Source organism: Mytilus californianus, unplaced genomic scaffold (genome assembly GCF_021869535.1).
Source record: "Mytilus californianus isolate M0D057914Y unplaced genomic scaffold, xbMytCali1.0.p SCAF_9, whole genome shotgun sequence".
Taxonomy (NCBI): domain Eukaryota; kingdom Metazoa; phylum Mollusca; class Bivalvia; order Mytilida; family Mytilidae; genus Mytilus; species Mytilus californianus.
Window position 1 is genome coordinate 11,922,653 of NW_026262745.1, and position 17,234 is coordinate 11,939,886.

Here is a 17,234-nt window from a genome sequence, read left to right on the forward strand (position 1 = left end):
ATGGTCCACTTTTTGTCCCATTCAGAAGAATGACCCTGTTTTTTTTAAAACAAAAGACCACATATCGTAATGCTTTACTGGTCTATATACCAGCTTTGATAAGTGTTTGGTATTACTATAAATTTACACTTCGTACTATGAACATCAAAATTATTTATTTTGTAAAAATATTTCCTTTCTCTATTGGAACTGTACACGTATACCTAACAACAAATTTTTTTTTCATTTACCTGTGTTTAAAGTTATTGCAAATGTCTGATATTTTTGTTCGAGCATATTGTTTTTCTTTAATTGTTTAACATTTCATACCGATATAACATGTTGCTTTTATTATTCTTCCCTTAGTTTATTTATTTTGTATTTACATTGTATCATAGGTCAAATTTATTTGTTCAGTGTATGTTCAATGGTGTTAATATGTCCTTTGATTTAGTTAAGCTATTTCAGTTGATATTTTATAGTGTGTCTTTCTATGTTGTGATGTTGCACTGTTGTTTCAGAAAAAAGGTGAAGGTTTGGTACCATTAAAACGTTTAAACTCGCTGCATTTGTTTGCACCTGCCCTAAGTCAGGAATCTGATGTTCAGTAGTTGTCGTTTGTTGATGTGGTTCATAAGTGTTTCTCGTTTCTTGTTTTTATATAGATTAGACCGTTGGTTTTCCCGTTTGAATGGTTTTACACTAGTAATTTTTGGGGCCCTTTATAGCTTACTGTTCGGTGTGAGCCAAGGCTCCGTGTTGAAGACCGTACTGTGACCTATAATGGTTTACTTTTATCAATTTTGACTTGGATGGAGAGTTGTCTCATTGGCACTCATACCACATCTTCTTATATCTATTTACTGTTCATTTGTTTTCTGGCATTTACTTTATAATAAACGAATTGTCATAGGTTAAGACCTAATTTATATGTGACGCTTTCTCCTCTGTCATTGTAAGGAACGTACTGCTGTCAATATCAACTTTTTTAAGCGTTCTTTTCGTGTTTATTTGTTTGTTTGTGAGATTTGTTCATTCTTAGAAACGTTAAAAACAATTAAAATACAGTTCCGGTGGCCACGCTTCGCTAACATTGGGATCTGACAACATTCTGTTTTACTTTCTGTTCTGTTAATTATTTCACAAGCCAATGAAATTCCTGCCTTCAAATTTTTGACGATTTGTATTATTACCACTAAACCAGAGGATCTCGAAAGGTCTTAAAAACAAAAACAAAAAAAGAATAGAGCGTTGTCAGATCCTTGTAATCAAAGCATGTGCGTTCAAATTGATTTCTTCTCTCTCAAATACTTTACTAGACTCACAAACAAATTCATTGAATAGTAGAATTCGCTGAGGTAATCACAACCGAATTGGCAACTGAATTACTGAAATTGTTAAACCAAACAGACAGGGAAATTCATGGTCAACTCACATGATGAACAATATAGAAATGTATACAGGTGTAAGTTACATATTGTAAAAGCTCATTTGGAAGAAAAAGGTTAGACCTAATGCATCAGAAATTAAAACACAGAATGTTACCTGTACAACTTTTATATTGGCAGTTTATAATTATTTAAGAGATGCATTGAGGGTTTATTAGCTATAGAGTAAGCAGAGGCATAAGTAGATTGAGAGAAAAAAAAACATACCACACAAGTCTACAAAACACTAGACAGTAAAACAAATATGATAAATATCGATAAAACCAGGGATTACCTTAAAATGTGAAAAATTAAAGACGTACATTTGTAGATATGAACTAAGATGTGATATGATTGCCAAAGAATCAATTATCAAACAGAATCCGAAAAGACGTGGATTTGAGCAATTATGGATAACCCTACGGCAAAACATAAGAACAAACTGTAAAACTCAATTGGAAGTTACTTGACTCACTAGATCGGCACGAACCACTTAAAACAATTAACTAACATAAATACAAAAGACATAAAATATCGATCTTATTAGAGTATACTCGGATTTAATGAAAGCCATTTAACAACTATTAGATAAATCATCTTTTCTCAGACTAGAGATACCAATCAGTACACATCCAACTGATTGAATGTAAAAAGGTCGTAAACAGTCTGCGCAAAGCACGACCTTCTGAAATGCTACAATATAAATACATACTATCGACAGGATGTAGGACCACGAGTTTTCATAAATTTAAAGCAATACATTTAAAGTTATTATTCAAAGTTTATTTGTATCTAGAAGAAATTTAAAAATATCATCATGTCTAAATAATGTTTCATTAGTTGTGAAATAATCATCATTTTTTCCTTGTTCTAAACGTACTTTTTCAGAGAAATAGTTATTTTTAAAACTTTAAGCATTATATTTATATTGTGTTGAAAGCCTTATCGCAAATTCTTATCTTCTTGTAAAAGCTTTTGCAATGAAATATATGAAAGGTACCCTATTGAATTATTGAATTATTTATGTATGTATTCAAGAGTGCATCCTTCCAAACACCTAGTGCCTTAAATTTATCATTAGTAAACTACCAATGCTATAATTATCGTACCAAATTTTCATATATATCAAAGTGTATTGCTGTATTACTGCAAACCATTTATAAGCATATAAAAATCATTTTGTATTTTTTGGTAGAAAATCGATTAATAATCAATGGATCATTTCATACTTTTCCATCATATATCAGCAGACTGCATGCCGTCAGTGATATAGTACGTTCTGTTGATGTATTACATCATATCTGTGTCCAGTTAAAAAGTGTTTATCTCATTAACCCACCGTATACAATTTGCAAAATTAAGCAGAAGTGGAATGCTCGTATTTACTAAAATTAACTTTCATACGGCGCATCACAAGCTTTATGTTTGTCCTTAGCTAGAATAAGGTACAAAGGTTTGTTCAAGTCTGCCTCAGTATAAATAGATCTGTTCGTTCCCTGTTATGCTCATATTAGCTTTTTGTTTTGTTGATTTTTATCATAATGATCAAAATATATATCTTTCAAAAATAATTACAATAAAGGCTGAAATTTTGTTTGAAATAAGTTTTAGATATGCTAGTTTCTATCGATAATAAATTTTCCAGTGAAACCCATTTAGTACCTCTGTTTATTCGTAGATGATCTAAATCGATTCTAATGATATACTGCAATTCATCGACAGATTCCAATAACAAATCCAGGATCCGACCTCGCCGTCATAATTCACTATAATGGAGTAATATGAAAAATTAAGACTATGATTGAAAACCAAGCCTTACAACCTACTGTCTCCATCAACGGATAACGCTATTTTCCGACGTTATCAGAAAAAGAAAACTCATTACAGTTTGCGGCTTAAGCACGTAGGCTTAACATCTTAGAAGAAGCTATCGATTTTCTAATTTGCTTCCCCTCCGTTTCTGCCGTTTAAATCTTTTGTGATGGTTTAATGATGGCTCTTGTAGTAGCAGGGATGAGTGAGGGTAATGGAGTTAGCCAGTGGCAATATCTGTCATGTTGTTCGGTTAATAACCAGGTGTTTATACTCTAATAACCAGGCACTAAATTGATTTACTGGTGAATTATTGTATTGTAGAATTAAGGCGACAGAATTGTTAAGTAAAGGCCTGATAATAACTCAATGAAATTAGTTTAATTGTTAACTTCAATACCCAATTTTAAACTTTGAATAAAATGAAAAGTCTTTTGTAGTAAAAAGCTATAGACACGCAAACTAACAGACAGTTAAAACAGAGCAAAGAAAAATACGGACTTATCCTTTATATAAATACTCATGCAGCACTTATCGTGATGTGAAGCTTTTTTTTCTTTTTGCTGCAGAAAATGCCCCTAACAACATGAACAAAGTTGTTATGTATGTAATTCAGACATTGACACTTCACTTTCAAACACAAGTGAGTCTACGAAAGAAATTAAATCATTGATATCTAATTCCAAGAGAACTTTATGGGACTCATTCTACTGGAAACCTACATTGCATTGGCTTTACGGTTTTATCAGGTCGACGTTTATATCAAGTTTTAGATTTTCAAATGTGTTGGCTCTGAGCATTACTGAAGATGCATTAATTGTCAAAATGTGCTATGGTGCAGTGCAGTTGGTACCGTTGGTGTTATTAACTTACAAATATTGATATATTGAACGTTCTGTGGCCTTCAGACTGTTTTAATTTTTTTCATGTATTTAGACCGATATGACCACGTTACTAATGTCTTAGATGTTCTGTGAAAATCAAACGTAATGACCTCAGCTACCACTAAATTAAAGACAACTTTACAATGCAGCTATCGCACATACTTGTCAATTTCTAATTTTACTAAAAAAATCAGTTGATTATGGAAGACCTCAAGTTTTAGGTCAAATACGGCCGTCCTACAATTTACTCTGTTATTAGCAAACGTCAAAGATAAGAACAAGACATGTGGTGTTGAATTTAGTAATTCTGTAAGATTATTGAAAAAGGCCCTTCTACATAATAACAAAACGTTCAATAAAAGTTCCAAGTTGAACATGTTTTTCAATTTATCTGGAACTTAAAGACCTGTAAGTAAAGAGTTTGTGTACCACGTTTATGTTAAAAGTAGACATTTACTACAAGTTTATGAATCTGATCAGTATGTTTAGACATTGATCTTTGGCATTTCGCTATTTTAAAATCAGTTTTAGTTTAACTTATTAATTTGGAGATTTTAATCTTGAAATTCTAAGATTACGTCAAATATTTCATCATGTAAAAACTGAAACTAAGGGTTGATATTTTTCTTTCTTTATCAAAACTTATTATGTTTACTGCCGTCGTGTAATACTATCAGTTCAATGTTATAATCTAGAATTTATCAAACAAAACTCAAGATGAAAACAATCATAACTAGTCAAAATATAACTATATTACATTTGTACATAGAAAAATACTATAGTGCATATAGTGTATAGTATGAACATGTAACTGAGTGGACCGTGTCAAGTAAATTCAGGTGTCGTTTTTACCATCCTGCTGCAGATGGAAAAAATGTGCAAAGCAAAATCCAGGTAAGTTTTTTTAATTTTCTGGAACCAAACAAAAAACATTTAAATTTCATTCATCTAGGTCCTGTCATACCTGAAAACCTTTCCAAATGCACAGGTTTGTTTGCACTCATAATTAGTTTTGTAGTGAAGACATTGCATTTTTGCCAATATGTAAAGGTTTACATTAAGTATTTGTAAACTAAAAAGTGTACATTTTGATTCCACACATAAACATTTATATATACATGTGTAGGAATTTCAAGAAGCTGACTTCCTAAAGCCCAAATATGATTTAAATTAAAATGTAATACGAACTATTTCCCTTGTTGGAAAGTAAACTGGTATAATATTGGTATGCTGCAGTAGAGAGAAGCGATAAGAATTAAATAGAAAACAATATGTTACTTTAATTTACACATTTCAAGCTTCAGAATCGAGTTTAATTACAAGAATATTGGATGGCAAAAGATCATTAATATTTTTATATTCATCTAAACCAGTTATTATCTTGAAATCAAGAGGAAATAAAACCGCTAATCGTTGACCCTTAACTCAGCTTCATTGCCGCGATGTAGTTCTACTTCCCGACGAGAGGAATAACCTGCTTTAAATTGTGATTTTAGAGTTGAATTAATGATTCCGGAAACAAATTTGTGGAAAGGGCTATACCGACATTTTTATTATTTTCCTTTAATATATTTATATGTTCAAACATATATATTTGAAGCAGATTGAAATCTGCGAAATTTCAATCTTATGCACATAACATTAATGTCTAAAACACTCGTAGGTTTTGAAAATAACCATTCTAAACGGACCAACAGTAGCACTTGATAATTTATTTGTAAGTTTGCAAGTTCATATACATTTGTCAAAAGTTTTCATTTGGTGTATTCACAATCAAATCCTCTTTTTCTTTGATTGTGACATTACCGAATTACCAGCATTGAATTACACGACGCGTACATGTGCAACATGTGAGAAGGAACCGTTTATGGCTTGCACTTCCGGAACACTTACGTTCACGTCGGTTTTTAGTGGGTTTCATATTGTTTAATCTTTAATTTCTCTTGCAGTCTTTTTTTGTAACTGCTGTTTGTAGTTTCGTCTATTTTCGTTTGGACCATCATGATGTTATTTGTTTTTATGTGACTTAGGATTTTTGATTCCGCTTCCTTTATGATTATATTGTAAGGTCAGTGTGCTCGAATGTGCAACTAAACTAATTTTAGCAAGAGGTCCATATGACGTATTTTAAGGATCAAAATTGAAGAGGTGAAAAAAATATTTTCGGAGACTGTAATGTACACCTAAGTGTGGTATTCAATATGTGGAACAGACGGGACGAGAATATTACAGAAGCAATCAAGAGCACCTTTACCGCTTTCGATGACCTAAAAAATTCAAAAGTTTGATATACCAACATATAGATCAGCATAATCACAATCTAAAAGTTAAAAAATTCCAACCTCTTGAAACCGTTCAGAAACAACCAGGACAATCACACAAGCAATTTGAAAAATCCCGTGAAGTTCGCGAACTATTTTGGATAAAAAGACTTCAAACAGCTTATCCTCTAGGTCTCAATGACAAAATATTGGGACAGGGGAACATATCTAAAACTTCTACCGATGTCATTACCATTGTCGATAAACGGCTAAGAAATAATAGGTCTCATGGTAACCGTAAAAACCGTTATCTACGTATTAAACATCGTATAAATTATACACTTGCTGATCTGTTATCTATAATAAAAAATAATGGTAGACATCAATTATTATGCAAACTTGGTCATATACCAATAAGTTAATTATATCATATTTTTCTGGAGTGTGATACAATTTTATTTTAGCCCGTTGTATGAATACACCCCTATTATTACAGCCTTTTGTCATCACAGGCTGTTTCCTAGTATCGATAAACCTGAAAATCATAAACGGCATTTTCTTAAATTAAAATATATAAATAGAGGTATTGATTTTATTAACGTATCTAGTATATTAAATGACTCTACCATCCATAGCCATATACCTTCATATTTTGATAATACAGAACCACCTATTATTTCGTATTCGTACAAAAAAAAACAGCAGAAGTTTGGTTTTTAATTATACGTCAGTAACATCAGACGTCAATATAGAAAATAATGCTCCTTTCACTTGAGACTGTGAACTATCTAGTTTTAGATATGTTCCCTATGGTCATGTCATTACAGGAGATATCAACATCGTTGAAGACCGTGAGGTCAAAATTTTCTTAAGAAAGGACCTAAATATCGTTCTCCATTTATTATAGATTAGAAACAGTGTCGTCAGGTCATTAAAGACGCTCTGTCTGCTTACTGTAAAAATTAGTGTAAACGTACAAAATCGGATAAAAAATATCTGGACAGTTATTTGAATAAATTATGAATACTGTTGATATTCGTATATCTCATTTTGAAAACGATTCTGAAATTAATAATAAGGTTCATGATATACTCATTTCTAGAATAAAAAATAAACTCCAAGTACTCGCAAGGCGGTATGTGTTCGTACCGGCAGACAAAGCAGCCAATAATGTAGTGGTGGTGTGACGCATATACAACACGGAAGTTTTCCAAAACGAAATTATCAATTCTTCTACATTCAGGTCCGTACAATTAACGCTCCACAGAGAGTCAAATTGTAAACAAGCATATCACTGCCACTACCCAGCTTAAAGCCTCTTCCGAACTTTTGAAAGTCCCAACTATGTACTGGTAACCTAATTACACAAACAACCATTTACATTTCGTTTCATCTCCGCATCTAGTAAGTGTTCTACTACTAATCTGTCAGTGCTTCTAACTACCTCCCTTACTACTATCAAAGAACTTGTTATTACCTTTTGTAATACTAATAAAGCTTATGAAAATAATGGTATTAATTATTTTTGGAGTGTTAAAAAATTCTTTAGAGGTTTCAGATAAAATTCGTGCTTTTGATGGTCCTTTTAATTCTGTTGACAGTTATGATTTGTCTCCTCTCTACACTACACTTCCACACAATCTTATCAAGAAAAAGTTTTCATATATGATTAAATGGTCTTTTGAAAAATCTCGTTGCAAATTTATTTCCTTAACTCGTTTAAAGCCTTTTTCTGTAACGAAACAGAAAAGTACGCTAGATACACTTACTGGAAATGTGAAGATATGATTGAAGCTTTAAATTTTCTCCTGGACAACATATATGCACGTTTCGGCGATAAAGTGTATCGACAGGTGGTAGGTATTCCTATGGGAACTAATTGCACCCCTTTAATAGCAGATTTATTCCTGTATTGCTATGAATCCCAGTTTATGACCAAACTCAGTAAAGTCACGTCATGGTTACAGTTGGTTGACACATTCAACAATACCTTCCGTTATCTTGCTGATATTTTTTCGTTAAATAATCCAGAGTTCTCTAAATATACTACAGAAATTTACCCAAAGGAATTTACTTTAAATAAATCTAACATAAACAGCAGTAGTTGTCCTTTTCTAGATTGAGACATTTCAATTTTCTAAAGGGAAACTCCACACTAAAATTTACGACAAAAGAGATGATTTTTCATTCCCTATTGTTAATTTTCCTTTTTTAGACGGCAATGTTCCTTTGGCTCCATCATATGGTGTTTTTATATCCCAACTCGTTCGTTATGCCCGTGTGTGTAGTGATGTCATTGATTTTAACGAACGTAATCAATGCATCACTGGAAATTTTTTTAGTGAGGGATTTCGTTACTCTAAATTACTTAAAACCTTTACTAAATTCTTTCATAGATACAAATATTTGATTAGTAAATTTGGCTGTACCTGTAGAAAACTTATTAAAAACGGTATTTCACATCCTAAATTTTACGATAATATTGTAATAAAAGCGCGGAAACCACTATGTGATCCGTGTAAACTCATCGAACCTTTCAACAAACTTATTAGTAAAGGTTATCTTATGAATATTGTTTACATTGGCACAAATATCGTTTTTATCATCAACAAATTAAAACATAACTAAATTTGTATTCTTTTCGAATGTTTTTTTGTATAATCCCGCTGCAAATGTTTGCACCTGTCCTAAGTCAGGAATCTGATGTACAGTAGTTGTCGTCTGTTTATGTAGTTCATACGTGTTTCTCTTTTCTCGTTTTTATATAGATTAGACCGTTGGTTTTCCCGTCTGAATGGTTTTACACTAGTAATTTTTGGGGCCCTTTATAGCTTGCTGTTCGATGTGAGCCAATGCTCCGTGTTGAAGGCTGTACCTTGACCTATAATGGTTTACTTTTATAAATTGTTACTTAGATGGAGAGTTGTCTCATTGGCACTCATACCACATCTTCCTATATCTATATATACACATCCACGTTCATTTTCTATATAGAGATTGCTTTATCTATATATAACATTATACATATTTATTATAAGGTTAAATCCAAACTATCCTACTGCCTGTCGATACTTTTATTTTTGGCATTGCACAAGTCATGTCTTCTTTGACTGTCCATGGCGTTAAAACACTAAATCCCTGGGATGTGTTTTAGTTGATTTTAGTCTCTGATGCATGATTTTTTATTACTAATTGTTTTTGGCTTTTAACTAGCTTTCAGTAACTGCGAGTACTCTCAAATCGTATTTTCGTGTTAATTTGACCTGTTATACAATTTGTAATGCATTTTTGTAAGTATTTATTGTGACGATAATTTTTCACTGTTCTCGTACATTGAACAACAAATTCATTTATTTTGTAAAAAATATATCCGTACTCCTAACAACAAAATTATTATATTCAAGTTCACCTGTGTACGTTATTTTATTTAACGCCATTTTGTCCAAGGTTGTAGTTGTCTTTTTGACATTGTGTCATAGATCACATTTATTCGTTCAGTGTATGTTTACTTGTTTTTGTTAATATGTCTTTTTGATTGAGTTAAACCATTTCAATTGATATATTATAGTTTGTCTTTCTATGTTGTAATGTTACACTACTATTTCAGGTTAGGGTGAATGTTGGTACCTGTTAAAACGTTTAAGTCGCTGCATTTGTTTGCACCTGTCCTAAGTCAGGAACCTGTTTCAGTGGTTGTCGTTTGTTGATGTGGTACTTCAGTGTTTCTCGTTTCTCGTTTTTTATATAAATTAGACCGTTGGTTTTCCTGTTTAAATTGTTTTACACTAGTCATTTAGGGGCTCTTTATAGCTTGCTGTTCGGTGTGAGCCAAGGCTCCGCGTTGAAGGCCGTACTTTGACCTATAATTGTTTAGTTTTTACACATTGTAACTTGGATGGAGAGTTGTCTCATTGACACCCTTGCCTCTTCTTTTTTCTACTCACCTTAGAATAACAGAAATTTTTTGTGTGTAGATTAGGATTTTTGTATTGCCCCTTTTGGTTTCATCTCCATCACTATGGATTTTACAATTAAAAAGAGGGTTTTGGCGACTTTCCCTGATACTATTTTAACACTTTTCCTGTCACTTGTCTTACACCAAATTACAAGTTTAATATATTGATTTTTTTGGTTTTTGCATGCTTCGGTCCAATGAAATAAACCTATTTTTAAAAAGATGTGAGTAACACTTAGTATATATTTCTAACAATAGAGTACCAGCCTTGGGCGTTTCCTATACTTGATATTGTAATGCAGAAGAATCGAGATAAACAGTCTAATAATGAAAATAACACTTACTAAATTTGATGCGTTCGAATCGCTTTTCAGATTTATCCTCATCAGAAAATCTGAAAATCAACATTTGAAAGCCAAGGATGTATAACTACTTGAAATCATAGCGGCTATATGAACAAAAGGAACATACGAAGAAAAGAAACATTTACTTAAGTAAACTTTCACCGAGAGAGTCTAGTTTCTCAATTATGTTTAATTTTTCAACGGAGAATTACGGAAGATCATGCAAGTGTCAAGGCACTGATTACTGAGCTGATTATACTCTCTGGGACTAGCAGTCTACCAGCAGCGTTATAGATCCAGTACTAAAAAATAAAAAAAAATTAAAACGCTTTATATATAATTGGTGCGTTTGAAGCATATTTCTTGATTTACCTTCATTAAGATCGTTCAGTCCCAAACATTTGGAAGCAAAGGATGTATAATTACTTGAATACATGTGGACCTGTATGACCAAGAGGGTAATAAGAAATAGCCAAATTCGACAAATGTTTCTTGATAATTTTTCAAGAAAGAATTTAAGAAAGGTACTGTAGCGCACTGACTACGGAGTTGATGATATCCTCGAGGACTGGCAGTCCACCAGAAGCGGTATACAATAAGACATGCTTCAATACGTTTTCTTGGGTTGTATTTTTAAATGAAACTGTTTTGATAATTTAAAATTTAAAACACCGCTTGGGTATTTTATTAACTCTTGTTGTATTGCCGTTCTTTGTACAAAATTACTGGAGATTTCGTTAGAACGTGTTTATCTTCACTTATCATGACAATAAAATATTTTATCGCTTCGAAAAACAGTGGTCAAAATAAAAATTCTATATAAGCAGATAACGTTATGTTAGTTTGCATTCAGTTACTCCGAGCATTTGTAATATAGTAAACATTTTATTAAGTACTTGTGTTGATCTCATTTTTATGTAATACAGTAAAAGTCTGTGTTTAGCTGATTCAAATATACATTTTATTTTTCCACAGTTTAATACAGAAACAAAAGAAATTAAGTACGAACATGTAAAGACTATTTTAACTCCGCCATGTATCAATATCCCATTCTCACCAAATTATACAATAGAAATTGTGATTAACGTCTTATGGAAACAAAATTTGCTTCGACATATGCACATATACATGTTTGAATAAAAGAGATATGAGATAAACATCAAAGAGCCATCATTAGAGTAACAGTAAAACAGGAAAGCTATCTAATTGTCAACGCACAGTCTTCACGAAGTAAAGGTTGCAGTCTTGTAATTGACTGCTCCATAGGCTTACCTGCAAAACAGCTGATCTTTGAAAATAAAAAAATAAAAAATACTACATAGAAAGTTTTTTCCGTGTTCATATCATGTATGCACTAATGTGAAATTGTGATTTAATCGAAAAAAAAGTGGGTCATGCCACGAAGAATAAAAAGGAATGTAACCCTGAAGTCAAAACTGTTTTTTCTACTTTCTGTTTGCTGTTTTTACTAGGCCGCACCACTTCCAGTAAATATGATATCCTTCCACTTTCCTGGATTGATATCCCCAAAAAGATGCAAGATTTTTTTAAAATCTATATATATGTTTCAATTCAGCATAAACTTTTCATCAAACAGAATAAATTGAGTCCAGAAAAAAATTCAGAAAAAAATGGATTATTTTATTTCTTTCCATGTTGTGACATGCACCGGAAAATGGAGTTGTAATACAAGACTGGTACCTATAACTGTAATGGAATGTCTGAAAAAAATAAATCATTTATATTGTTTCATTAAGTAGCCATATTTGAACATTAAATATGCCATTAAAAGAATTGTTTAGTTGTATTATTAAATATAATCCCATTATCAAAGGAGTACCCTTTTCTGAAACAAGGCAAAATTTGGAAATAAGTCATGCCTTTCAAATGATCTGTAAATCTCATTCTAGTCTATCTTTATGAATGTTTACTAATTATTTGGATACTGTGAAGCTAGAAGAGAATTCTTATCTATTATTTTTATTTTTTTCCTTCTCTTTGATTGAACCACTTTCAGTATTTTACCCCTTCCCCTTTTTTCCATGAAATCTATCCAAGTGGGCCTCTTGTTTAATTCAAATTGAAAAACTACCCCAAAACTTTTTCATATTGAAGAATGTGTTGCAATACAACTATGTAAAGACAAGAAAGACTATACCTTTCTCTTTTTTTACTATACATCTCTTTATACATGCCTACTATATGATGGTTTTTAGACTGTACTTGATACCCCCATGCATATAAAATTGGCAATAAATTCAAGAAAAAACAAAATGAATACTCAAGTTGGTGTTTTTGGAAAGATAATTGAATACTTGTCACACCTAAACAAACAAATGCTTGTCATGATGGATAGTTTTAGAAAAATTATACTTTTTAAACACATTTTTAACCCAAATATGGAATTTGCAATTAACCATGCAGTGCCGCAGACAGGAAAAGAAATCATAGACTCTTGTAAAATGAAAATTTTGTGAAAATCTTTTCATCAAAAGTTCATTTCATATATATTCTACCTAAATGTCATCAATTTAGCCATAAAAATAATAACCCTAAAGAAAAAAAATACTTTTGTATGTAGCTGTCTCTTCAACTTTACACTGATTTTCAATGAAACTGGGCAACTAGAATTTTCATCACAAAAAGAAGATTTCATGGAGGAAAAAATCTTTCTATGTTCTTTTTATTTAAAAATCATGTATGTAATACTACCAGAATCTCAATTTACCTCAAACTGTTGTGCTTTATATCTTTTTATACTTTTGAATGGTGTCTTGTATAAAAAATCATAATTATTACATAATTTCAGTTTTTTCAGTGTAACTTGATACCCTATGATTTTTATTTCTTAAAAAGTCCTTAAATCATGATGTTTTGTCATTCTGGGCACATAAAAGTCCACATTAGCTACTTCCTTGCAGTGCACATAGGAAAAAATTACCCTATGCATGCAGGTTGCAGTCTTGTAATTGACTGCTCCATAGGCTTACATGCAAAACAGCTGATCTTTGAAAATAAAAAAATAAAAAATGCTACATAGAAAATTTTTTTCATGTTCATATCATGTATGCACTAATGTAAAATTGTGATTTAATCGAAAAAAAGTGGGTCATGCAACGAAGAATAAAAAGGAATGTAACCCTGAAGTAAAAACAGTTTTTTTTTCTACTTTCTGTTTGCTGTTTTTACTAGGCCGCACCACTTCCAGTAAACATGATATCCTTCCACTTTCCTGGATTGATATCCCTAAAAAGATGCAAGATTTTTTAAAAATTTATATATATGTTTCAATTCAGCATAAACTTTTAATCAAACAGAATAAATTGAGTCCAGAAAAAAATTCAGAAAAAAATGGACTATTTTATTGCCCTCCATGTTGTGACATGCACCGGAAACTGGAGTTGTAATACAAGACTGGTACCTAAACAGGTGCCTATGCCATATATCAAGCTTGACCCGACTTTGCCCGAGTATAGCCACGATGTGAATACATTAAACAGATATTATAATAAAAGATCTGCAAATAACACCATACAAATTAAGAAATACAGATTAAGGAGAAACACATTGATGTAACTAGAGACCACCGCTGACGAACATGATGTTCCTAGTTTGGATTGACGTAGACATCTACATATAGCGAAGGTAACACTTTTTTCTTGAGATCGTTTCTAGTCTCGATCAGTAGGTGAAAAACAAAAGGAACACATATAATACAAATTGTTCAAACAAAAAACACGTAGTGTTTTTATATAATCTGAATAAAAGACAACAAAAATATATTAGTTATTACAAATATCTATCTCGTAGTAATAAGTTACAAAAATCTTATAAATTCAGAAATTACACAATTTGTAGTGTTATCATCATTACCGTTTCAAAATATACGATGTAACTTGTGATGCATTGGTTTCTTCCGCATATTTGGTATTAGATAAATTGCCCCCAGTTGTTTCATATCATATACTTTCCACAATAGTTGAATACACAGTTCCCCTCAGAGAAACTCTGGTTCTTAAATCATTAATTAGTGTCGTAGATAATATGACAAAACGGATGTCATCGGCAGAAATTTACAATAATTACATATAATTGATTCAATTTCTTAGAAAGTTTTCACCTCGCAACAACGCTTTCTTTTTATAATTTGATTTGTAAACTTAAAAAATCTTTTTTCTCTCTACTTGATACCAGTATGTTTGCTCAAATTAATCAGGGATCGGCATTTCCACAGACAATTTTCTATGATTTATGAGATAATCTTCATTGGTGTCTTACAACATCGTTTTTGATTTAATAAGGAAAGAGATGGAAGTTTGGAATCCATCATTTTACTCCAGCTAACAACATCCGTGTAATTATTTTTCTTGGGAACCGGTGACAGGTTGTTGACAATGGTAATGTCTTAAGACAGTGCCATGTCAATAGAAAAATCTACAATAAAGAGGAAATGTCAGCAATGTCTCTTAAAGAAAATGGAACTGCGTAATGGATGAAAAAAACATATAAAAACTCTAATAATTGCTTTTTTTAAAACGTTTTGTACAAGAATTGACTACCATGAATGACACAGAAGTCATTTCTAGAGATGTAAACAATGACAGCTTTGTGAACAATGATGAAAAATTAAATCTTAATTGATGTTTTTGAATCAGAAAAAGGAAAGATCCTATAACCGTAGACTTTGGACAATACCGTGAGGAACAATCAGGAGTGATTGATTAGAATCAATAGACAACAACATTAGAGAAACTGACTACAATAGATTTGAATAAAAGACAGATAACGATTTATGAACAGAAGAAAATTTCAATAGAGTGATTTTATCTTCAAGTATCACAAAGGCATTATTTTGAAAATATGATGTTGTTTTAATTTAGTGCAGAGATTTGCTAGGATTGAAATAATTCCCGTTTGTCTTTATTAATGATCTCTGTTTCGTATGCTGACAATAAATAAGGCATTACTGATAATTTACATGCTTTTTCTGGGGCAAATTAATTTTAATGACACAAGGGATTGCTCCACAATTGCTGATCAGGTGCAAGTGACATCAAGTGCAATAATGAAGATATAACTGTTAATGGTGATTGTCTAACAGTACTAGGAAACACACGGACAATTTCCAAACTATGATGATGGATAGCCAAAGTCTGGTGACAAGAATCGCACTTGTTTTTTTACTCCGAAATTCCGTCATAGCAGAACTTCGTGATAGAAATATCCAATGGCAGATACCTATAGGTAAGTCATTGACCTTTTTATCCCCAAAAATATATTTATTTTTTTATTATATTTTTTGTAATATCAGTTTTGTGTTATTCATATCTCTTATTGTAAGCACGTGTTTGTTTTGATTTTTAATACAACTGAAAGGTATCTAGAAATACAATCGCATGACAGTGTGTGGGGACGATGCAGTGGTTACTCGTGTGGGAAAGAAACAGGGGTTACCAACAGTTAATCCTGGAAAATTACATGTCTTCTCTATTGTAAACATACAAAGAAGACGTGGTATGATTTCCATAGAGACAACTCTTCACACGATACCAAAATGACACAGAAATTAACAACTATAGGTCACTGTACGGCCTTCAACAATGAGCCAAACCCCAACCGCATAGTCAGCTATAAAAGGCCCCGAAATGACAAATGTAAAACATTCAAACGAGAAAACTAACGGCCTAATTTATGTAAACATAATGAACGAATATACAGCAACAAACGACAACCACTGAATTACAGGCTCCTGACATGTGAAAGGCACATACAGAATGTGGCGGTGTTAAACTCGCCCCCCTAACCTGGGACAGTGGTTTAACAGTACAACATAAGAAAAAAATATAAAAATCAGTTGAAAAAAGCTTAATTCATCAGATGGAAACAAATAAAAATACATCTAACAAAAAACACAGACTGGACGTAGACGTGTACTTATACATCCCTACAACAAAAAGACACAAAGTACAGATCTGAGATTACTCGGGTACTGACTGCTAGTTCAAAGCCAATAACAACTAACAAAAAAAAAATCATGCATCTATGACTGTAGCTACAGACATTGTAATATTCATGTAATCTCGAGACCTCTTTTTTCGAAAAAAAAAAACAGAACGAATTATCATGCCGAAAAAAAATAAAGAGACTACGGTACTTTTAAACATTAAATCGACACTTAAATGATTCATGTGCATTTCTTTATTTGCAAATGATTACAGAGATGCATTACAAATAAGTACTGCAGGTTTACTCATTCCATTCTATGGCATATTTGAATATAAAGATAAAGATATGATTTACTAGTTGTGCTACTTTTTGTGTGAAGAAACTCTTTTCATATAATCGTTTATAATACATTTAGACCTTCTTTCTTTTAGAATAATATATTGTGACCTCACGCAGTTTGCTTTTTACACAGAATCAAACCCATTCAATACCATACAGTTGTACAACTAAAAAAATTGAGATATTGAAATACAAATTCCCAAATTTAATACATATTAACTAATGCACTGAAATATCACAGTATGATATTCACAGATGGTCAAGACTTAATAATATCTTAATAAGAA

At 31.8% G+C, this 17,234-nt stretch overlaps 1 protein-coding gene across 1 annotated transcript in view; it reads left to right on the forward strand.

The window, feature by feature from the left end:
• The first annotated feature begins 15,514 nt into the window (after positions 1-15,514).
• The window catches only part of LOC127715506 (glutamate receptor 3-like), a 56,686-nt gene continuing 54,966 nt past the window's right edge, over positions 15,515-17,234 (forward strand). The window contains exon 1 of the mRNA XM_052221564.1: positions 15,515-15,906. Within this exon, the coding sequence (XP_052077524.1) occupies positions 15,795-15,906 (112 nt within the window). The 5' untranslated portion in view covers positions 15,515-15,794. The remainder of the gene's footprint in view (positions 15,907-17,234) is intronic.